Genomic DNA, 22,436 nt, shown 5'->3' with positions numbered 1-22,436 from the left:
TAAACTATAATGCAAACAAATCTGAAAAAGATATATAGATATATATAATATATATATCTGAATCACTTTGCTGTACACCAGAAACTAACACAACATTGTAAATCAACTATACTTCAATTAAAAAGTTTTTAAAGGGTGGGGAAAAAAAAACCAACACAGTCTTATGTAAGGTAAGGTAATCATGGGAGTGACCGCCCACCACTTTTGCCACATGATGTAGCTTAAACAAGGGGTGACAATTCTCACATTTGCCATACTCTATTGACTAGAAGCAAGTTGCAGTTTCTGCTCACTCTCAAGGGAAGGGTATTATACAGGAGTGTGGGCACCGGGAGGTGGGGTCACGGGGTCCACTCTAAAGTCTGTCCCCACACCTGGTGACTGCAATGGAGACAGGGATGGGACAAGGAGTAAGGGTGTTTGAAGGGGTGATTTTGGACATGAGGGTAAGAAGCTAGGTAAGAAGTGAAGCCAAGCCAGTAAATGACCAAGGGCTGGGGAGGGAGTCGTAGGGTGACTTGAAGATCTTCTTAAGTTTGAGAGTTTTTACCACAGGAAGGTTGAGGAGAGGGAGGTTGGAGGAGAGCACGTAGTGTCTGGAGAATGGGACGTGTGAAATCAGGATTTCCTAGAGGAGCTATTTTGGGGGATGGTAAGTTCTGTGGGAGTGGGCAGTTAGGTGGTGTCAAGGAGGTCCCTGGAAATGGGGAGGTCTAGATGGTCTCCCTGCTCCCACCCTGGCCCTCTTGAGGTCTATTCTTCACTCCATGACTCCTAATGTGTACATCGGATCACGAGTCTCTTCAACACTTAACCCTCCACGCCTTCCTGCCTCACTCAGAGTAAAATCTAACACGCTCCCATGAGCTGCCCCCCACCCCCCTCAGACTTTTATCTCTCACCACTCTCCCCCTGCTGTCCACACTCCAGCTACACTGGCCTCTGGGACCAGTCCTTGATGCTCCTGGCCTGGAACGCCCTGCTCACTGATGGCCTCATGGCTCCCTCCCTCCCTCTAGTGTCTGTTCAAACTGCTCCCCCTGGCTTTCCCTGTCCATCTTATGTAAAATAGTACCTCTCCCCCATCACTCTCTGTCCTCTCAGCCACCTTATCCTGCTTCCCCATCAAGCATTTCATGTATGTCTTTGTCTGGGTGTTTATTGTCTATCTCCCTCAATGAGAAAGTCAGCTCCAGGAATCTGGGGGTTTGTTTTATCCACTGCTGAATTCCAGCACCTAGATGACTGCTGGGCACATGGTCAGAGCTCCCTAAGTGTTGTTATAAAGCCAGACAGAGCTGGTTTCTGTGTCCTGAGGGGTGGCTGAGTTAATACTGATGGGTCTAAGGCCAAAGCCTTGAGGTGTAAGCCAGGAGCTGTGGTAGAGGCCTGGATACCCCATCTGATGTCTGGAAGGGGTGACACAGAAGATATAGCGCTTGGTAGGCTGTAGAATTTGACAGTTAAGAGCTATGGTGCTTAATAGCTGTGTTACCTTGGGTAAGTTACTTAATTTCTCTGAGCCTGTTTCCTCACCTGTAAAATGGAAATAATGATAGAACCAAAATCTAAACCATGGAGTTACACAGATAAACCCACACTCTGCATGTAAAGCACGTGGTCCAGGGCCCGCATATAGTGCACGCTTAGTAGTGATTGGATAATGTTATATTACTTCTCTGTGCCTGCTTACAATCTGTGACTTTCCACTACTGTCCAAACAAGCTTTGCCATTTACTATTATTCTGATCTGGGGCAGATCATTTTACCTGAAACGAGATTCAGTTTCTCATCTGCATAATGGAGATAATAATTCCTGTCCTTGACTCCCTTGACCAAACTGCTGAGAGCTGTAAGTGAGGTGATGCATGTGAAAGCACTTTGAAATGTTATGTTGCTGTACGATGTAAAGCATCATCACTTCTCGTGCTTGTTGACTGGTTCCTTTCAGGGTTGCTGGAGTTGTAGGCAACGAGTGGTTTGTTAATTGTCAGAGGCTCCAACAGAACATCTGGGGTGCCCGGGATGGGGTGTTGCCACACTGGACTTCCTTGAACAGAGCAGTGGAATCCAGATTTTGCCCAAAGGCCTGAGTCAAACCTGAATTTAAATGGCCCCCGGGCTCTGGGCAGCATTGGTCAGCCAGCCAGCTTTCTAAGACTGATGGCCTGAATGACAGTCTTACTTCTTTTCACTCCTAGGTGAAGCAAAAAAAATAGAGTCCAGGGAGGCTGGGTGTCTGTCTTTGGAGACCTAACACCTGGCCCCTTTTCCCCTGCCACTGTCAAGTAACTAACAAGGGCATCTCAGCAGCCCTATTCATGAGAGGCTCAACTTTGACAAACAGAACCCACAGCCCTGTGAGGCCCAGAGCTCCTGGGCTGGTTGTGTCCCTGGCAGCTGGGAAGACAAGAAAGCGTGACAAGCGTCTGGGTCAGGGAAGGTGTGAGCATCTGTCAGTGCCTCCCCAGGTGGGAGCCGGGATGGGGAAAGGCCCTCTGGGCACCATGTGGTACACAACCCTTCCGGTAATGCTGTTCATCAGTCAGCTTGGGACTCACTGGCCATCCTAGAGCAACAAGCCCTCTTTTCTTACACTGTGTTCCCTGGGGGAATTCTCCAGGGAGCTTGGTCCAGTAGATACAACTCCATTCAGGAGTATCCAACCCACCCCTGTAGCATCAGAGAGTGGTAGGTGGAGCCCCTATACCTGGTTCCTCCAACTCAAAGTAAATTGCCCCCCAGATCATGTACACACACACACACACACACACACACACACACACACACACACGCCGGGTGGTAGCTACTGATGACTCTGATTCCCACATTCCTCTCAACCTCCCAGCCTGGGAGGCAAGCGTGAAGTGATAGAGACTATCTACCGATACCCATTCACACTCATTTCAGAGAACAGGGCAGAAATGCATTTCCCAGCCCCTTTTGCAGTTTGATGTGGCCACTCATCAAAGATCTCACCAGGGGAATCTGGATGGACTGGACGTATATGTGCTACTTCAGGCCTAGGCTTTAAGTCTGTGGCCATGTCTCCACCAAGTCCTCTTTCCCTTCCTGCTGGCTTGAATCCATGGAGACCTAGCTTAATGGCGCAGGGACAGTGTTCTGGGGAATGGCAGGGAATCATGACGGAAGGAATCTGGAATGTCTGCATTGATTAGAGCTTCTGGCTGAATGTACACCAGGCAGTTAGATGAGAGAGAAATAAAATTCTATTTCCTTCACCCACTGAGTTATTGTTGGGCCTCTTTGTTACAGCAGCTGATCTTTACTCTGACTAGCACAGGGGAGAAGAACGTGGCCAAGCTGAAGGCTTCCCAGGTTAACATGAGAGTCCAGTCCACCAGCCCTGTATGACCTGTCACTGAATGGCTTCGGGTTTGTATTACAAGAGGCAGCTGGGGAAGGAAGCCGTGTACTGTATTGGTTAAGATGGAATCAGAGAGACCTAGGTTTTAATTTTGGCTAGGACATTCACTAGCGTCACGAACTCTGGGCGCTTTCACCAACAAATTGAGTATCAATTTCTTCTTCTGTAAAACGGGGATAACAGAACCTACCATTATATTAAATATATATCATCTCATATGATTATATGAGATAATGTAGGTCAAGGGCTTGAAAATGTTTGCTGCTATTAATGAGATTGGGTGATATCCAGACCTGATTTTTCCTGCCCTCTTTCCACAGAAAGGAGGGAAGGAAGCTAATGTCTTGAGTTTTCCACGAAGTCATAAGATATTCAGTGACTCTTGAATGAATTACATTCATCCCTCAATAACCATGGGGATCGGTTCCAGGACCTCCCGTAGATACCAAAATCCATAAATGCTCAAGTCCCTTATATAAAATGGTGTCATAGTCGCACATAACCTTACCGCATCCTTCTGTGTGCTTTAAATCATCTCTAGATTACTTATAATACCTAATACGATGTAAGTGCTATGTAAATAGTTGCTGGCTGGGGAAAATTCAAGTTTTGCCTTTTGGAAGTTACTGGAATTAAAAAAAATTGTTTTTGATCCGTGGTTGGTTGAATCTGTGGATACGGAAGCCACAAACACATAGGGCCAACTGCACAAGTTCCTAAAGCTTTCAACACATAAAGTTTCTTAAGTATCTACTATAGGCCCAAGACTAGGATGGGGCTGGAGGACAGACATGCCCTCGTGGAAATTAAGTTCTGCTTCACTTCTCAGAAACCAGCAGCCTCTGCAGGCTCATAAGCTGGCGTCCAGCTCACTAATGGAACTGAAATTCACCTTGACTGGGAAAGAAATCCTGATCCTTCACACTTCCTTACGGGGTGCCTGAGCCCCCCTGCAGGTGAGTTCAATCATCACCTCTAGGGCCTGGACACTGATATGTCTCAAAAGCATCTAGGTGTTTCCAGTGAATAGGTGGCACTGAGTCCGAATACTCTCCTCCCTGTCGTCCACACCACCCCAAACAGGAGTTTCCTAAACAAGGTCTAACCTTGGCATTCACCTGGCAACGCTTTCCATGGCTCTCACTGCCTACAGGCTGGAGTCTAAACTCTGCACGGCACCCACAACTTGGATGCAGCCTCTTTCCATTAATGACACGAGTGGCTGAAATGGACTGAGTGTTTCACTTGACCCAGGCATGGTACCAAGGGCTTTACATGCGCTATCCCATTCACCTGTCACCTAACTTCAGGAGGATATGTCTTGGCCCAGTTCCCTTATTGTAAAATGGGGACATTCTAAGAAAAGCATTTAGCACAGTGTCTGGTATGTAGTTAGTGCTCAGTTAACAGTAGCTATTATGGCATCATCCCTGTTCTAAAGATGAGAAGGTTGAGGTTCAGGGGTGTTAAGTAACTCGCCCAAGGTCTCAGCCCTGATAAGTGAACAGAGATGGGGCCTCAACCCAGGAAGTCTGGCTTCAGTGCCCAGACTAGCCTGCCTTTCGCTCTGCCACTGAAGGCCAGTGCTCACCTCAGGCCAACTTCCAGAGCTGCCCTTGACGACGTCCCCCCCCGCGGTTAGAACGCCTCCCTTCGCCCTCCTCCGGGAAGGCTTCCTTCCAGCACTCTCTTCCCCCATGACCCCCCTAGGCAGAGGCTGATACCCCTCAGTCTTCTCAACAGACCCCTCTCTCCACTCTCATCCCACCCAACTGTCACTTAGACAGAGGGTGCACCCCCTCAGGGGGACAGAGTCCTCGTCACCTCTGGCTCTGCCATGCCTGGCCTGGCACGGAGCAGACCTCTGCGAAGGTTGCCTGGGTTTGTTGCAAGCCAAATCCATGGGGGAGAGCTGGGCCAAGAGTGGAGAACAAGACCTTCTGGCAGGGACGGCCCGCCCGTTCTCAGCTGTCAGCATGCGCTCCAGAGCAAGCACGCTCGTGCTTTTCTTTGGCCGGAATCCCTTCACCATCTGCCAGGACTTCCAGGCCCCTGGCCCTGGCTCTCACTTTGCTCTCCAGCCCCCCCCCAAAGTTGGCCAGCAGGAGATTCACCCCTAGAGAAGCGTGTACCATCCAACAACAGGAGTCTAGAAGATTCCTCACCTCCCCCAGTTCATTTATTCAACAAATATATATTGAACCCTGACCTTGAGCCAGGTACCATGGCTGGCACTGGATACAGGGTGGAGTGCAAACCAGGCATGGTCCCTGGCCTCACGGAGCTTACGTGCTGGTGGGGGAGCAACCAGCAAGTAAATACACAAATGGATGTGCAATGGTCATTTCCATACGAGAACAACAACAAAAAGATAGAGGACATTGAGATAGATTCAAGCCCAGTAGTCAGGGAAGGCCTCTCTGAGGAGGTGGCATTTATGCCAAGGCCTGAGGGCATGAAGAGCTCAGCCTGCAAAGGGCAGAGGAAGAGCATTCTGGGCAAAGGGCACAGCATGTGCAAAGTCCTGGAGGTGGGAATGAGGTTGGAATGTGGAAGAAATGAAGGAAGGCCAGGGCGGCAGAAGCACAGGGAACAAGATTGGGATTGGCAAGAAAAGAGCTGGAAGTGAGTTTGCGACCAGATGAGGAAGAGCTTGGATTTTATCCTTAGAATAATAGGGTAATAGGGTAATATGGTAAGGATTTTAAACCAGAGTTGATATGATACGGTTTGCGTGTTTAAAGCTCTCTCTGGTTGTGTTGAGAACTGACTGGCAAAGCAGGAAGGAAGCAAAGCGACCTTTTGGAGGGCAGTGATCTGGGGAGAAGTGATGTGGCCAGACCAGGGTGAAGGCTGTGGGATCAGAGAGAAGTAGATGGACTCCAGAGATATTTAAGAAGTAGAACCTTGCAGAGGTTTCCAGAAGAGCTAAAGAAAAACAAAACTTTATTGAATGTCTGCGACAACCCCAGTGATGGGGTGGGAGTCGGGGGCACCAGAAAGGCTTGGGAATATAAACAAACATATGAGTTCTCAACCACAGAAACCAATACACACAGTCACCTTTCCCCACACAATCTCTCAGGGAGAATGAACCTAAGAGCAACTAAGATGCTCAAAGTGCTGGGCCATTTCCACCTCATTCAATGGTGTCACCTGGTTCTTTTGGAGTTGGGTATTTGAAATATGAAAATGTGTTTCCCACCGTCCCACCATGAGTAAATGTTGGATTCTTGGGCTAGGGAGTGGTCAAACTGCAGGACTGGAAAACTGCCCTGGTATCTTGGGAGCAGTGAGCCACCACCTGCAGTGGCCAGGGAGGAGGAGAATGCAGGGGAGCAGGGGGAGGGGAAAGTGCAGGGGAGGAGGGGGAGGGGGAGAGTGCAGGGGAGGAGGGAGAGGAGGAGAGTGCAGGGGAGGAGGGGGAGGGGGAGAGTGCAGGGGAGGGGGGAGGGGAGAGTGCAGGGGAGGAGGGGAGGAGGGGGAGGGGAGAGTGCAAGGGAGGAGGGGGAGAGTGCAGGGGAGGAGGGGGAGGGGTGGGGAGCGCCGTTCTTCCCGCCCCTTGTGAAAACAGTGAAGTTGGTCTTTGCCTTCTGCCACCTCCCTCTGCCCGCCCTCCCAAATCCTGGGAGCCTGCTGACTGCCTTCCCTCGCTCGCTATTTCCCTCTATCTCTGTCTGCCTCAGGGGCACTCCTGGCCAGTTACCCACTCCCTGAAATGACACCTCCTCCCTGCTGGACACGCAGATGGGTCCAGGAGGAGAGCAATATCTGATCCAACGACCTCACACTGAGGAGTAAAAGAATGACTTTAGTTCTTTATCCTTCCTTGAGGAATTTGCCTTCTCAAAAGAGCTTTCTGGGTCATTTAAATGATCTCTGCCCTCCTACCCACTTCTCTGAAAGGGCCCTTTTTCCCCAGGGCTTTTGCAGACACTACTTTTTGAGCTCATGGAGTCTCCTCAATTCAGCCTCTGGGGAGGGTAGCTCCATCAAAGGACGAGAGTGGGAGACTCTTCCAGGGGTGACATCAGAAGCATTTAATAACCAGTGCAGAATAAGCACCATCGACTTGCCAGCTGGAGGGCCCCACGGCCTTGGGTCGGCCGGGCATTAACCAGCACAGGGTCCTGGGAGAAAAGCCATGTGGTGGGAACACTCAGGGAAAGCAGGTTTGTCAGTGAGCACAGAAGTGTTTCTACATTTTAACAACCATCTGGCCGCACTGGGCCGGCTGTGTGTCGCTTCTGGTCTGCCCCTGTCTTGTCCAGTTCCTGCTGCTCCACTGGGAAAGGTCTCTGGGCCATTAGTTCCCTCTGTTAGAGGGAAAGTGGCCTGGGCCGAAGCTGGGTAACGCCATGCATGGCCTTTGAGCAGAGCCAGCCGCGTGGAATCCCGGGTGAACAGGATCTCAGGCCCTCGACCCACTGTGTGACCTTGAAGGGCTGAGCCGCCTCTGACTGTCCTTCCTCTCGCCCCTCCTCGCAGTTATTTTCGTCCAGCCTGACAGCCCTTGGCGGTCCCAGCAGTCTGGGCCCCGTGAGTCGGATGCAAAACAGGCAGCACAAACGTCTGGTGCTGAATCCCAAGAGGATTCCTCTCGGGGCGCCATCACGTGGGAACACGGCCTCCGCACTGTGCATCTGACGGGACCACATGCCTGGAGGACGGTGACCGTGTGGTAGGCAGGGAGCTGGGTTCTCTGTGGCTCAAGCCTGGCTCCTGTCTGGGGACGCCGTCCGAGGCCTGGTGGTGAGTACACCCTGTCACGGAGCCCAGAGACCTCCCAGCTGTGTGCAGGGAACTGCTGGTCAGCTGGAGGGTAGGTGTCGGCAGCTGGCAAGAGGGCAGGAACCGGCCCTGCTGGGCTCCCAGTCCCTAGCCTTGGCCGTGGTGGACAGCAGGTCTGTTCTGGGTTCACTGCAGTGGGCGGGAGACAGGTAGGCTGGGGCAGACAGGGTTCCCAGGAGACCTCTTTGTGGCCCCTGTGTGGTTACTGTCTCAGGAAGTGAGACAGACACTATGTTCCGACCTTTGGGGGCCTGGGAAGGCTGCAGCCAGGCAGTCACTGCTCTTGGCTGGGGTCTGATCTCTAGGGGAGCAGCGTGCCTTAGGTCATTGTGCCTTTTAGGTTAAAGTGTTGTTCCCCAACCTGAGATTAATGCCTACTGCCCATGTGTCCTGGGGCAGGAGAGGGGTCTGGGTACAGCTCTTGGGGGGCTCTCCTGGGACTCATCTCTCCAGGGAAAACATGAGACCAAGCTTCTGAGATCAGAACAGCCCCAGGAGAAGCGGGGACAAGCAGTGAGGAGGGGAGAGGGGCCAAAGGAGAAGGGGGCCTCTGCTGGGTGAAGAAGACACCTTCATATATGAACCAGTCCGGAAAACAGAGCAGAAAAGGCAACGCCATCTTTAGAGCTCCTGGAAAAAGAACTCTCCTCATTCCTGGGGGCAAAGCCAGCTCAGAAAGCCCCGACTTCAGTGATTTCAGAGACCCAGGAGTGGCAGAGCACAGCTCCTGCTGGCCTCCCAGCTGCCCCCTGGGAAGACCCGGGAACAGCCACATAAGCAGGAGACCCCACAATGCCAGGAGGGGCGGGGGAAGAGGATCGCAGGAGGGGTGCCATGTGGCTGCTCCTGGCAGCCCTGCCACTGGGGGGCAGGGGCGCGGCTGGCCTCTCGGGGGGGCGGGCCCTCCGGGTAGAAGATGCCCCTCGACTGGGCAGCAAATTCCTCCGGGCTGGCAGGATGGTGCCAGTGGCTCTGCGCAAGGGACTGGTTCTGAAGGCCGGGATGGGGTAAGCCAGAGAGGAGGTGCCGGGGAGGATGGGGCCGGGCACTCTTCCTAGGATGGCGAGCTGGCTGCTCGGGGCAGATAGCCCTGGACAGCTATGGAAGAAGGACCAGGGCCAGGCAGGAAAGGCCAGGGGCCCAGCAGGTGTGGGTGAAGGTTCCATCTCGGCTGCATAGCTGTTGAGGTGGGAGAGAAGGCGAATCCGCACCGGGTCTGCACGGCTGCTGGGCCCTTCCAGGACCCCCAGGTACCTGACGACCTCGGTAAGGCACTCCCGAAAACCGATGCTCCGGAAGTCGACTGCCAGGGCTCGAGCATCAAAGAATCCTGCAAAGTGAGGCACGATGAGGGCATGCCAGGCAGGAGACAAGCACTGAGCCTGGGGTCAGCACTGAGCTCTGGACCTGCTTTCCCCACTCACCCCCTTGGGCACGTCACCTCACCTCTCTGAGCCCCAGTCTCACCATCTTAAAGTGGGAATAATCATCCCTACTGGGGTAGAGCGAGTGGACTGTGCGGATCAAATGAGTTCACTAAACTGTGAAGCGTTATAAAATGTGAAGTGTTATCTTCATCACCATTCATGATTAACCCAAAGAAGGAAATCTGCGGCCCAGATAACTTCATTTAAATAGACACCTGCCAGATGTGAAAGCGCTGTGCACGTGGAGGTGTAGAGTTGATGGGGGCAGACGCTGGGAGGTGGTGGCAGGAGCCATCAGAGCTGGGAGACTCCTCGGAGAGGAGAGCATAGGGTAGCAATGAAGCATGAGGTCTTTGGGGGCCAGCTGCTTGACCATGGACTTAACTAGCGCCCTGACTATGGACAAGTCTCAATCTCTCCATGCTTGATTTCCTTAGCTGTGAAATGGGTATATTAACAGGCCCTGCCATGTACAGATGGGGGGGCGAAATGAAATGGTGCACAGAAATGCTTAACAAATGAAAAGTTAGCTATCATTTATATGACTGGTTTGACCCCCATAAGCATTGGAGTTTGTTCCCCAGCCCAAAGGGCAGTCTAGAAAGCAGGACCCCACTCTGGTCCTCAGCTGCTGCCCTCAGGCCAGGGACCCTGTCTTTGGTTTGACTTCAGTGTGGGATGACCAGGGGGACTGCCTGCAGAAGTATTCACATTCTCACAGCTTCTCCACACCTGCCCGTCTCTCGACCACCTTCAGGGCAAAGACAGAACAGCCCCAGTGGGCACTGGCTTCATGATCATTGTAGCAAATATCGGGTCCCTGGTTCACGGCTGAGGTCCCCACAGAGGAACAGCTTGGCAGGAGATGATGTTTGGAGCCAGGCCTCCTAGGCGGTGAGACCTGGCTCTGCTGTCTACTTAGTTGTGCAACTTTGAGCAAATCCCATCACCTTTCTCTGTTCACTGTTCTTTTTTCACTGACATTTGCTGAGTTCTTCCTAAGCACTTAATTTGCATTAGCTAATTTAAACCTCATAAAAACCTATCATTATAACCATTATGGGGAAGTGAATCCCCATAAGAATCCTTCTGCCAATGCAGGGGACATGGGTTTGAGCCCTGGTCCAGGAAGATCCCACATGCCACAGAGCAACTAAGCCCATGCACCACAACTACTGAGCCTGCGCTCTAGAGCCCGCGAGCCACAACTACTGAGCCCGCGTGCCACAACTACTGAAGCCCGCATGCCTAGAGCCAGTGCTCCACAATAAGAGAAGCCACTGCAATGAGAAGTCCGCACACCGCAACGAAGAGCAGTTCCCGCTCTCCGCAGCTAGAGAAAGCCTGTGCGCAGCAACGAAGACCCAACGCAGCCATAAATAAATTTATATTTAAAAAACCCCTAGCATTATTCTCATTTTAGAGATAAGGAAACTGAGGAATAAAGAACTTAAATCATTTGTCCAAGGTCCTAAAGCTAGTAAGTAGTAAACTCAGTGTTCACATACAAAGCCAGGGCTCCATGCCAATTCTCTGTCTTCCCATCAGCCCTTAGCCAGAAAACAGTGAGGATAGCAACACCCACCCTCGAGGTTCTTGTGAGAATCAAATGAGATAACGTTAGAGAAAGCATTTGGAAAACTATAAAATGCTGCCCAAATATTAGTCACTAGTTTTCTTTTAATTGGATAAATACAAATGTGGCTTGAAATTCCTCCCCCACTGGTTGATTAGAGACAGTTTCCACCGTTGGCTGTGCATTCCTTTGGCACAAGTTCTCCAAGTGACCACCTGCAGCAGGATCATCGGGCGTGTCTGCTAAACTGGCAGATTCCTAAACTCCAATCCAGACTTACTGCCTCGGGATCTCTGGGCTGTGACCCACGACGCTGTCAGCCCCTACATGACACTGCTGCCCGCCGAGGCCTGAGAGGCACCAGGCTCGGCTGCTTAACATGCAACCATCCCCTTGAGGGGGTAGCAAGCGAAGGCTTCAAGACTTAAGGCTTTGGAGCCAAGGTCAGTGGAGCTTTCAAGGTTTCCCAAATGTGAAATTACCGAAACACACAGAGCGGCTTCAGGCACACAGAATTTCCATCTGTCCAGAAGTCTTTTAAAAGCCACAATTCCGTGACTTTTTTGTAGTGGACTAGCTCAAAATAACAGAATGCGTTAACATTCACATCCTACTAAAATCCCACAACTGATCTTCAGCGGTGAGCGTGACATATCCCCCCAGCACTGCCAAGGACACAAGAGCTCAGAAGCCTAGACCGGTGGGTTGGCACACTAGCGAAGTGCTGCGGCTAAAAATCTCAGGCGTGTCTCTCCCACTGGGATCACAGTGAGAATAAGCTCATTCAGGCTGATGCTTAACGAGGCCCTGGGGGCAGGGGGATCAGTAATCTGTTGTAGAAGAGCTCCTCCAAGGTTCAAGGCTGGAAGGAGTGGAGTTGAGGAAAGGGCTAGGACACATGGAGACAATAAGAGCCGAGAGGGCAATGCCAAAAGAAGAAAGACAAGCTTTGCGAACGTTCCACCTGGATCTGCTTCAGCCCCTCTGTGAACTGTGAGCTCCATGAGGTCAGGGACCACATCTACTTTGCTCACCAAAGTATCCCCAGGGCCCAGCCCCCAAATATTGGCTGCAGGAATGGTTCCAGGAAAGTAGAGCATCAGTACCTGTCCCGCCAGTGGCGTGGAGCATTTTCAAGTGATCTACCGTCATCTGCAGGACCTCGGCTTTCTCCAGCTTGGAGGAGCCCTGTGTGTACAGAAGACAGAAGAGTGGCGGCCTTCAGCTGACCTCTGTCGCCCTCCTCCCCAGCATGGCGTCATCAGCACTCACGACCTCAGTTTTCTCCTCCTCCCCCCACTCCACCACTGCCTGCGATCGGGCTTCTGCTTTAGCCAAGCCCACCAAATCTAACCCATTCTCTTCAGTTCTCATTTTAGCCCACCTGTCCACCACACTGCTGACCATCCTTCCTGAAAGCCCCCCTCCCCTGCTTTCTTGCTCTAACTGTCTCTTAAAACGGTGGTGTTCCCAGTGGGTGATGGCTCACTTTTTTCTCGCTCTCCTCGGAGGGTCCCCTCTACCTCCATGGCTTCAGGCACCATCATCAGAATGTCACTCCTGCATTCCCACCTGCCTCCTAGACCAGCTTTACCGGGAATCCAACTGCACACTCGCCACACACACCCAAGATCGGGCTCACTGTCTTATTCCAAAGCATCTGCTCTTCCTCCATTCTCTCTCTTGAGGAGTGTTTCCAAAGCCTCCAGCATCACCTGGTCTCCCAGATGAAACCTGAGGGTCGGACTCTCCATGTGAGTCCCTTGAAGGTAGGTACCAGGTCTAGTTCATGGCTGGACTTGTGAAGGTTTTAGTGAATGTCTGTGGAATGACTGACTTGTTCTCCCCAGCAGAAAGGAAGACACAGGACCTATGACCATGCCTTGGTGCACACGGTAAGAATCTTTGAGGTTGTCTGATTGATTCAACTGTCTGACTCTCCACTGGAGTCCCTCCACCCCAGCATGTTCAATGACAGAGACTTCACTCCCCAAGCGGCCTGTTCTACTTTCAGATAGTTCTGGAAATGTCAGTAGTGCAGAGGGATAGGGCACTTTAGGATGACACAGTCTGTGTCCAGTTCCGCTCTGCTACTTACTAGCTGTGTGATCTGGTATACGTTACTTCACCTCTCTGTGCTTCAGTTTCCTTACCTGTGCAATGTGCATAATAATTCCTACCCTTCAGGATCATTCTGAGCATTCAGTGCAACCAGATGATGGACATAAAGCCACAACCCCTGAGACACCTCAGTAAATATGAATTTCCATCCCCCTTATTCTTGGCCATCAACAGATATCAGTAAATGATATCACAGCACTTCAGGCAGCTGCCACCAATCGATAAGAGATGCCGTGAGAAGTGAACCTTATCTGCCACCCGCACAGCATTTCCTCTAGCACATTCAGCAATGTCACATACCTGCTTCTCAAAGGCAGTGGGGACCAAGCGCCGCAGTTCAGAAAGGCTGCTGTTGATGCGGTCCCGGCGCCGTTTCTCTATGATCTAAAAAACAATGATGAAACAAACAAACAAACGAAAACCAAGTAGGCACTTCATCACAGTTTCCAACACGCCTCGACACGCACTGACTCATATGTTCCGTCACAATATTTCTGTCAGGGAGATAAATCCATTCTTATATTATGGAAGAGGAAAACGAGGCTCAGAGAGGGGCAGTATTTGCTTAAGGTCACACAGCAAGGAAGTGCAAGGCTGGGACTAGAACTCAGATCTCTTGTCTTGATCTAAGGGGTGGTGTCCAAAACGTTTAACCACTGATACAGCAGGGCACCAACCAATTAGAACAGGAACACCAGCCACAGCACTGCAGCAGGTCCTGGAGGCCCCTCCTGGGCCAGGGAGACCCCTTGAGGTGCTGGGTCATGAGGTCTGAGGAGTCCCAGGCATTGCTCTCTCCAGCTGGGAAGGCCTTTCATTCCCACAAGCTCACTCTCATCTCACAATACTGGCAGCAGAATACTGATAGCAGGACAGAAATGACAACACCCATTTTACCGATAAAGAGAACGAGGGCTGGGTGGGTGTGGCTGCTTAAGGTCTTTTGGTTAGTGAGTGGCAGGGCTGGTCTCTGCCACATTCCGGTCTCTGGACTCCCAGGGCAGAAGCACAGCTGCATCCTGGGGGAAAAGTAGGGCCAAGAGCAAGGACGGGCTCTTCCTTCTTCTGTCCCCCTTCCCTACCCCTCAGCACACTAAGAGGGAAGGAGAGTTCTGAGCTCAGAGAGAAGCAGGGGGAGGCTGGAATAAATGATAGTGGCTAATTGTGCGTCAGGTTCTGTTCTGAGTGCATTACATTAATTCACTTCAAAACAACCCTTTGAGGTAGGTACCATCATTATTTCAGTTACACAGATGAAAAAACGAGGCACACAGAGATTAAGTGGCTTGCACAAAGTCACCCAGCTAGCTACTGGCAAAGCTGCGACTTGAACCCAGGCAGGGTCACTTCCCGGTGGTGTTTCTGACCAGGGTTCTCTGCGCCAGGCCCCTGGGAACTCAAGGCAAACATTTGTTGGACGGCTCTGCTGAGATACACACTCACCCCTCTGCGTTTCTTCCTGGCTTGCATTTGTGAAGGGCTGGGGGTGGACAGCGGCCGGGCCATCTGGCTGGAGAGGAAAAGAAAGACTGATTTTTCAGAGGACCGTCTCCCTGGCCTGGGCTGACCTCGGAGGCCGGCTGTGGGCAGGCACAGACCCCTCCCAGGCGGCCGAGGTCTCCCAGGCTGGGAAGAGGCGCAGGGCAGGCGTGGGTGGGGACGCCTTCTCTTCCCTTCTCCCCGGGGGCTCATTTCTCCCCGGGCCAAGTCCTCCCCTGCACAGAGCTTCCTGCCCCAGAGTCGCCGGCGGCTGGGGCCATGGATGGGGGGGCTTGGCTCTCGCCCCGACCTGACCCTCTCGGCCTTGCCTCCGGCCCCTCGCCCCTCGCCCTCGCTGCTGCCGCGGCCATCGGGGGAACCGCAGCCCGGCCGCCCCGCTCCTGCAACCCGATCCCCCGGGCGGGGCGGGCGAGGGCACGGGCGGCGGCGGCGGGGCCGGGCCTGCGGGTTAGGTTTCAGAGGGAGCCGCTGGGAACGAGCGTGGAAAGAACAGATGCCGCCGCTTCCCACGGGCCGGGCGCGCCGGTCGCCCGCCCTCCACCCGGCCTGCAGCTGCCGCCTCCTCCCACGCTGCGCGGCCCGGGCGAGGAGGAGGCGACATCTGGGTCACAGGGCCCTCTCGGACTCTCGGGACGTGGCCCCAGCCTCCCCAGAAGGCTCCAGCCCCGCATCGTGTCAGGCCTCCGGTCCCGGGCTTGGCTGAAGGATGTATGTCTGCCGGCAGCCCAGGAGTTACCATCACCGGGAGGAGGCTCAGCCCTCTGGGGCTTTTCCTGCCCAGACTGACCGAATCCTCCTCAGCCCAACTGCTCACCCTCTTCATGGTTCCCACTTCAGAGGCTCTCTTGGAGTGAAGGAGGTTCTCTGGGTTGCACTTAGGATCATTCACTTGGCCAACACGCCAGAGGCCCCACTCAGACCTAGGGCTGGACTGGATGCCCTCAGCCAGGCCCCAGCCCTCCAGAGCCCAGCTCCCACTGGAGACATCACAGCCACAAATAACTTTAGACAAGGTGACTCCCCTGCTATTTCAGAACGCGAAATGCCACCCATCTGAACAGGAACCCAAGAGCTTGCCTCCACCTCTCCTCTTCTGCCTAGGTTCCCATCTCAGCGAAGGCACCCACATCCCACTTCTGCAAGGTGGACACCCGGCCACCATCTTTGATTCCTCCTCTGTCCTCACCTACCCCATCAAAACCTGCCCATTCCATGTCTAAAATACATCTCACACCTGTCCCCCTTATCTCCACTGCCGATCTCGGGACCAAGCCTCCATCATCTTTCTAGACTGCAGGAGACTATTACACCCACTACTTCCTACAAGCGGGCAGAGTGATCATCTAAATGCAAATCTGATCGTGTCACTCTCTTACAGGGCCTTCTCAATGCTTTTAGGATCAAGGCTACCATCTTCCAGGTAGTCCCGCAGGCCCCTGTCACCTCCTAGACTCAATTCTCTTTTGCTCTGTGTGCTCCAGCCTGTGAATGCACTAACTCCTTCCTGTGGTGGCACATACTGCTCCCCTAGCACAGAACTCTCTGGTCCACTCCCTCTCCCCACCCCCAAGCCCCAGCCCCTTTGCCTAGTAACTTCTACCACCTTTCAGATCTCAACTCAAATGTCATCACCCCTCCCACTCGATACCCCCTGCTTTACGCTATCCTAGCATCCTCCATTCATAGCATTTGTACCCATTTGTTGGGTACAAATCATATTTATATGATTATTTGATTAATGTCTAACTCTCCATCAAGTCTGTAAGTTCCATGAGGCCATGAACCATATCTGTCTCATTCACAGCTGTACCCAGTACTCAGCAAGTGACATGACAGAGCTCGTGGTTGAGCTCCTCCTCCTCCTGCCCTCATCTTTGGCATCACCGGAGAACACAGAGGTGAGACCATAAAGTCTATGTCTTGGGACTTCCCTGGAGGTCCAGTGGTAAAGAATCCGCTTTCCAATGCAGGGGATGCGGGTTCGATCCCTGGTCGGGGAACTAAGATCCCACATGCCTCGGGGCAACTAAGTCTGCGCGCCACAACTACTGAGCTTGTGCGCCTCAATGAGAGAGCCCACGCGCTGCAAACTACAGAGCCCACGCACCCTGGAGCCTGCACTACACAACTAGAGAGAGAAAAACCCGCATGCCACAGCTAAAGAGAAGCCCGTGTGCTGCAACGAAAGAACCCGCAGGCCTCAACCAAGATCCCGCGTGCCTCAACTAAGACCTGACGCAGCCAAATAAATAAACAGATATTTAAAAAAAAAAAAATCTGTGTCTGAGACCTTTGTGGGATGGGGGCATGTGTGGCTCACCGGGAGGGTCCCAGCCCACGTGACGACCCTCTTGGCACTAGAGGTTGGATCATTTTCATCAACGGCTTAAAGAGATAAGGTTGCATGGGAGACCAGATCAACATTTGTCAAACCTACTGCTATGTCCCTGGCTTCATCTAGCTACATCTGGAAAAGGATATCTCCAACCAAACATCTGGACAAGAATGTAAGAGGCCTATGAAAGCTCGTGGGAGGGATGGGTCAGCAAGCTAGGTCCAGGGCTCAGGTGGCCAGATCCTGAGATCTGTAGGGCAGCTTGTTTACAAAGCTTCAGTATGGACAAGCCACAAGGGCCAAGGTCTACTAAGAAACACGGCCTTTGTCCCCGCAGCTTGGATAAGGTGTCTCCTGGGGTATTGGGTTACCACTGCTCACGTCACTGCCTCTCAGCCTGATTCCTCCTCAGGGACCATCTGTTGGAGGCTGACACACCCCTTTCAGAGCATGGCAGCTCAGCCACCCTTTTTCCACTCTCCTGGGTCTCTGCGGTGTTATCCCTCTCCCCCCACTCCCGTATCCCACAGGCAAACCTCACTTCACAGCTTTCTCGGCATCCCTACATATACTTCCCTCCTTTGAGGGGAAGCCCCACTTTACAGATGAGGATGCTGGGCACTGGGGAGGTAAGGCAGCTTGCCCAGCCTACGCAGCTGCTGAGGAGCAAAGCCAGCATGGGAATCCACATCTTCTGGCTTCAAAATCAACATTGTTTTCCCTCCTGATTCCTATTTCCTGTCTGTCTGAATAGCCCTCCAGTCCCCTTAGCCTTAAAGCTCCCAAGAGCTCAGCCAGAGCTAGCTCTCTTCCAGGCTGGGATCTGGCCCTGACATTGGGAGAGGGTGTGAGAGATTCTTGTCTGAGAGTCTGAAAATAAGGCAGATTTTCATGGACCCAGAGAAGATATGTTGACCCCCGAGATCTGCTCCGTGGGCCTCAAGGGGTCCCTAGCCAGGATTCTGGGGTGGCCTCTTGGGGGAGGGGCAGCTTTCCAGGTGGTCTGGCTGCTAGTCCTGACTGCCCTTAGCGCTCACCCTCACTTCCTTTTTGGGAACTCCGCCGAGGAGCCCTTGCAGGTGACCCCGCTCATTTTCCATCAGCCAAAGGCAGAATCACAGTGTCTCCAATGAAGGGCTCTCAGAGAGCACTGAGCCTACTTGTAAAAGGAGGAAACTCAGAGAGGGGAAGCGATCTGCTCCAGGCCACACAGCAAATTAGAGGAAAGTCCAGAACTGGAGCCAAGTCTACTGGCTTTTCACCCAGTGCTCCCCATACAGTCATCGTCCCCCCATGTACATTTCATAGCCAGTACTTTTTGTTCTAGAGAGCACTTCCATGTTCACTTGTCTCATTTATCATACAATGAGTTAAGTATATTATTGGGCCATTTCACACTTAGGAAAAATAATCACTTGATAGCTGGAGTGACAGAGACACAAAGCCCAGTCTTCAGATGTCCAGGCTTTTCATTAGACCATGCTGCCTCACGGACGTGGCACTCTCCAACTGAACGGCGACCCCTTAGAGAGCAGCTTTCCTTGGAAGTTGCCTTGTGCCAAAGCAGGGAGCTGTGTGCCTTAAGTCCATTACCTCATCAAAGCCTCACCCTGTGAGGTAAGGTATTAGCATCCCCATTTTGTAAAGGAGAAAATTAGAATTCAGAAAAGGGTAGTCACTTACCCAAGTTAATGGTGGTGAGACTTCAAAGGCCACCATGTGCCTTAAATGACCCACAGACCCTGACCCAGTGCCTGACGTGGCAGGTGCTCATTAAATTTTTGCAGAGGGAGGGGGGAGACTATTCTCAGTTTGGACCCACATGTGTCAGGGGGCTGTGTTCAGATAGGAGCTCTAAGGGTGATTCCCATATATGGGGCAGGACACTGCCACCAGGCAGATGCCTACAGTGGCAATGGAACACAACCTGCTCTTTACTCTTACGGGGGGTGGGGGCGGATTTGCACCCTGCCTCTGACCCTGGGGAGGCTGGCTGCTCCAATCCCCTGGTCCTTGCCAATGTTCATCTGGCTTTCTTTGTTCATGAAGCTCTTCTCTGAGAGTTCCCTGAGGGCAGAGGCTGAGCAGGATACATCTGGGCCCCCCACGCCCAGCCCAGGGTCTGGGCCACAGCAGGCATCGTTCAGCGCTCCCTGAATTGAAGCATTGATGTCTGCTGGGGGGAGGGCCCTTTGGTGAGTGCTACAAAGAGGGGTCTATAAGTCGGCCTCTGCCAGATGTCCAACTGTTTCTCTCCTCTGGGGGGGGTCTGCTCGCCTAAGAATCTAGACAGTCTAAAAAAATGGGCTCTAGTTGAAAGGACAAAATGTATAGGAAAAAAACTGCCTACTGATCCTTTATGCCATAGTCCAAATGCCACAGTCTAAATGCCACCACCTTCAGGAAGCTCTCCCTGCACTTTTTTTTTTTTTTTTTTTTGCGGTACATGGGCCTCTCACTGCTGTGGCCTCTCCGGTTGCGGAGCACAGGCTCCGGACGCGCAGGCTCAGCGGCCATGGCTCACGGGCCCAGCCGCTCCACGGCATGTGGGATCTTCCCGGACCGGGGCATGAAACCATGTCCCCTGCATCGGCAGGCGGACTCTCAACCACTGCGCCACCAGGGAAGCCCTCCCTGCACTTTTGGTTGTGAGTGACCTCTCCCTGCTCAGGTGCCCTCACAGCCCACAGTCTGTCTCTCCTTCCATCTTCCATCCTGTCCATGGACTTTGTGTGACCTGGCAGGTCACTGACCAGGATGCAAATTCTTGGAGGACAGAAGGCAGCTCCAATCAGCGCAGCTCTCTGACACCCATTTCATGCCTCTGATTCATGAAGACCCAATGACACTGAGCTTGAGACACCTCCCCGCCAACCCCCCACCCCATCGTGCTGGGCCCTTCCCCTGCTCCTAGCAGGCACAGACTCAGAGAATTGATTCTCTAAAGAGCAGTTTCTGCTAAACAATTTTAAAAGGCTATTAAGTTGCATAGGGAATGCTATTATATACCCCAAAACCTCATGGACAGGAAATTACCTCCTATTAGAAGCTAGAAAGAACTGGAAGCTGGGGGCGCTTTACTGGGACTTGTGACTGAGGCAGGACCCCCTGGTCTCAGAAAACTGGATATCACTGAAAGTATGAAATACTCTCAGAAACATCCCTAAGAATGAACTGAATCCCCCTTTCAAATCTATTCTAGAGAGTCAGGTTTGGATGAGCCAGGAGGGACCAGATAGGCTTCCTTTTCCCACTCCCTGTTCTCCTTTATTTTACTGATGAGAAAACAGGCTCACAAAGGGAAAGCAATGCCCCAAGGTCACACGGTAACTTGGTGGCAGATTTGGGGCTGGGATCCAAGTCTGCAGACTCCCAGTCAGTCCTTGCTGCTCTTTCAGGGTTCTGAGTATCACATATTGGGTGCCTGATACTACTTAAGCATTTGCTACGTGCTGGGCTCTGTGTGAAGCCCTTGACATAGGTTATCTCATCTGATTTTCCTAATTATCCTATGAGGTCAGTTCTATTATTTATACCCATTTTTCAGATGAAGAAACCGAAGCTTAGATTGGTCACAGAACTGGGACGTAACAGAACTTATACAAGTTCAGTTTGTTCTACAGGTTTGAAGCAGGGTCAGAAAACATACCAAGAGTTAAAAGATATTGACAGCAGACTGGTGCAGTAGAAAGAGCACTGGAATCAGAGTCTAGGCCCTTGCAAGGACCATGGGCAAGTCAGCGATTATTTTCTTCAACATTAAAACCTTAATTCCAAAGATTTTCTTCCCCTGGAAGTTTTGTGTCTCTCTCTGTGTGTGTGTGTGTGTGTGTGTACTACATGAAAAGTGCACCCCAGCTAGAGTAAAATTAAGAAAGTATGGTTACTCTGCGTAGTCACTGCAGAGTAGTGACTACTCTACTTCAGGACCAGGGGGTGTGATACCAACAGTCCATGAGTGTTTCCTAAGATCTTCAGGGAAAAGCCCTCTCTGGTAGCGCAGCGGTTAAGAATCCACCTGCCAACTCAGGGGACAGGGGTTCGAGCCCCGGTCCAGGAAGATCCCACATGCTGAGGAGCAACTAAGCCCGTTCGCCACAACTCCTGAGCCCACGTGTCACAACTACTGAAGCCCGCGCGCCTAGAAACCCATGCTCCATAACAAAGAGAAGCCACCGCAATGAGAAGTCCGCGCACCGCAACGAAGAGCAGCCCCCGCGCAGCAACAAAGACCCAACGCAGCCAAAAATAAATTAAAAAAAAAAAAAGTCCTCGCCAGTAGCCTCACTTGGACAGAAAGAGATCTCCAACCGGACCTCAGACCCCGAGCTGAACTCTCCCTCCGTCCCAGCATCTCGAGCCCTAAACGGCCGAGAGCGCACAGGATCCCGGGCACTCGTGCGCGTAACGGTGGCGCCACACCTGCGTCTACCCCGGTCGCTCCAGGACTGACTCCGCGCTCGCCGGCCCGTCGGCTTGCTCCCCAGCCTGCTCGCCCCGGCGCGCCCAGCGCCCCCAGCCAGCCTTACCTCAGCTCGCCCTCGTGGCCCACGTCGATGGGTCCGTCGGACTCGCTGTCGGAGCCGCTCGGCTCCCGGGGCCGCTTCATCGTGAGCGCGGGCTGCGTGGGTCCCCGGCCGGCGGCGCGGGCGGCGAGCCGGGAAGTCGGGCCCCGCCCCGGCCCCGCCCCGGGGGCGCAGCCACCGCCCTTTCCCAGGGCCCTTTCCTGCGTCGCAGCCGCAGCCCCGGGCGCCCCCTCGCCCCCTCCGTGACGCGCTGGCCGAGCCGTGGGAAGGCCCCGGGAGGTCGCCGCCCCGCCGACGGCTGGGAGGTCCGGCTCCGCTCCCTTGGCCGCCGCGCGCTGGGTGGCCTTGGGCAGGTGCCCTTGGAGGCCCCTGGGGAAGCCAAGGGGTCCCTGTCTGTCCGTGGTTCGCCCCCGGGGCGCTGTCGGCCTGTGGAGGCGCCGCTCCGCTATGCCCCAGCCTCTTTAGAGGTCCCCTCGCCGGCTCCTGCCTCCTGGGGTTCTGGGGGCGGCAGACACATCGGTTTGGGGAGGTCAGTGGAGTGGCTGTGGGCTGACCCTCGGGCAGAATTCTCTGGCAGCTTCTCCCAAAGGGGTCCAGAGCAAGTAGAATGTGGGTGAGGGGGCCATCCCCAAAAGGGATGGCCGAAGTTGTGGCTGCACCACCTGTGCAGGACCAGCTCTGGCCAAGGTGCCTGAAGACCTGTCTTGATCGTGGGTGTCCCTGGGAATTAGTTCCCAGTTCACCAGAGGCAGAGCTGTCCTGGGAGGCCAAG

The 22,436-nt window shown here is 53.1% G+C and overlaps 1 protein-coding gene and 1 long non-coding RNA gene across 3 annotated transcripts; one reads left to right on the top strand and one right to left on the bottom strand.

The window, feature by feature from the left end:
* The first annotated feature begins 8,012 nt into the window (after window positions 1–8,012).
* LOC125960691 (uncharacterized) lies at window positions 8,013–17,078 on the top strand. The gene is made up of 6 exons (XR_007470620.1): window positions 8,013–8,140; window positions 12,871–12,951; window positions 13,033–13,077; window positions 16,182–16,223; window positions 16,608–16,701; window positions 16,774–17,078. It is a non-coding gene; the product is annotated as an uncharacterized LOC125960691 (long non-coding RNA).
* On the bottom strand, window positions 8,138–21,805 carry HEYL (hes related family bHLH transcription factor with YRPW motif like). Of its 2 annotated transcripts, XM_004266411.3 has the most exons (5): window positions 21,668–21,805; window positions 14,747–14,813; window positions 13,604–13,687; window positions 12,289–12,370; window positions 8,138–9,509 (listed from the first exon to the last, which is right to left on the bottom strand). In XM_004266411.3, the coding sequence occupies exons 1-5, from the start codon at window positions 21,745–21,747 to the stop codon at window positions 8,851–8,853; spliced, it is 972 nt and encodes a 323-aa protein (XP_004266459.1). In that variant the 5' UTR covers window positions 21,748–21,805; the 3' UTR covers window positions 8,138–8,850. The 2 variants fall into 2 exon arrangements, with proteins under 2 accessions (XP_004266459.1, XP_033277947.1); XM_033422056.2 differs by lacking the exon at window positions 21,668–21,805 and having other exon boundaries at window positions 14,747–15,035.
* Window positions 21,806–22,436: the final 631 nt, after the last annotated feature.

This window comes from Orcinus orca, chromosome 1 (genome assembly GCF_937001465.1).
Source record: "Orcinus orca chromosome 1, mOrcOrc1.1, whole genome shotgun sequence".
NCBI classification, from domain to species: domain Eukaryota; kingdom Metazoa; phylum Chordata; class Mammalia; order Artiodactyla; family Delphinidae; genus Orcinus; species Orcinus orca.
Note: the sequence above shows the minus strand (reverse complement) of the source record. Positions and strands in the feature narration are given on the sequence as shown.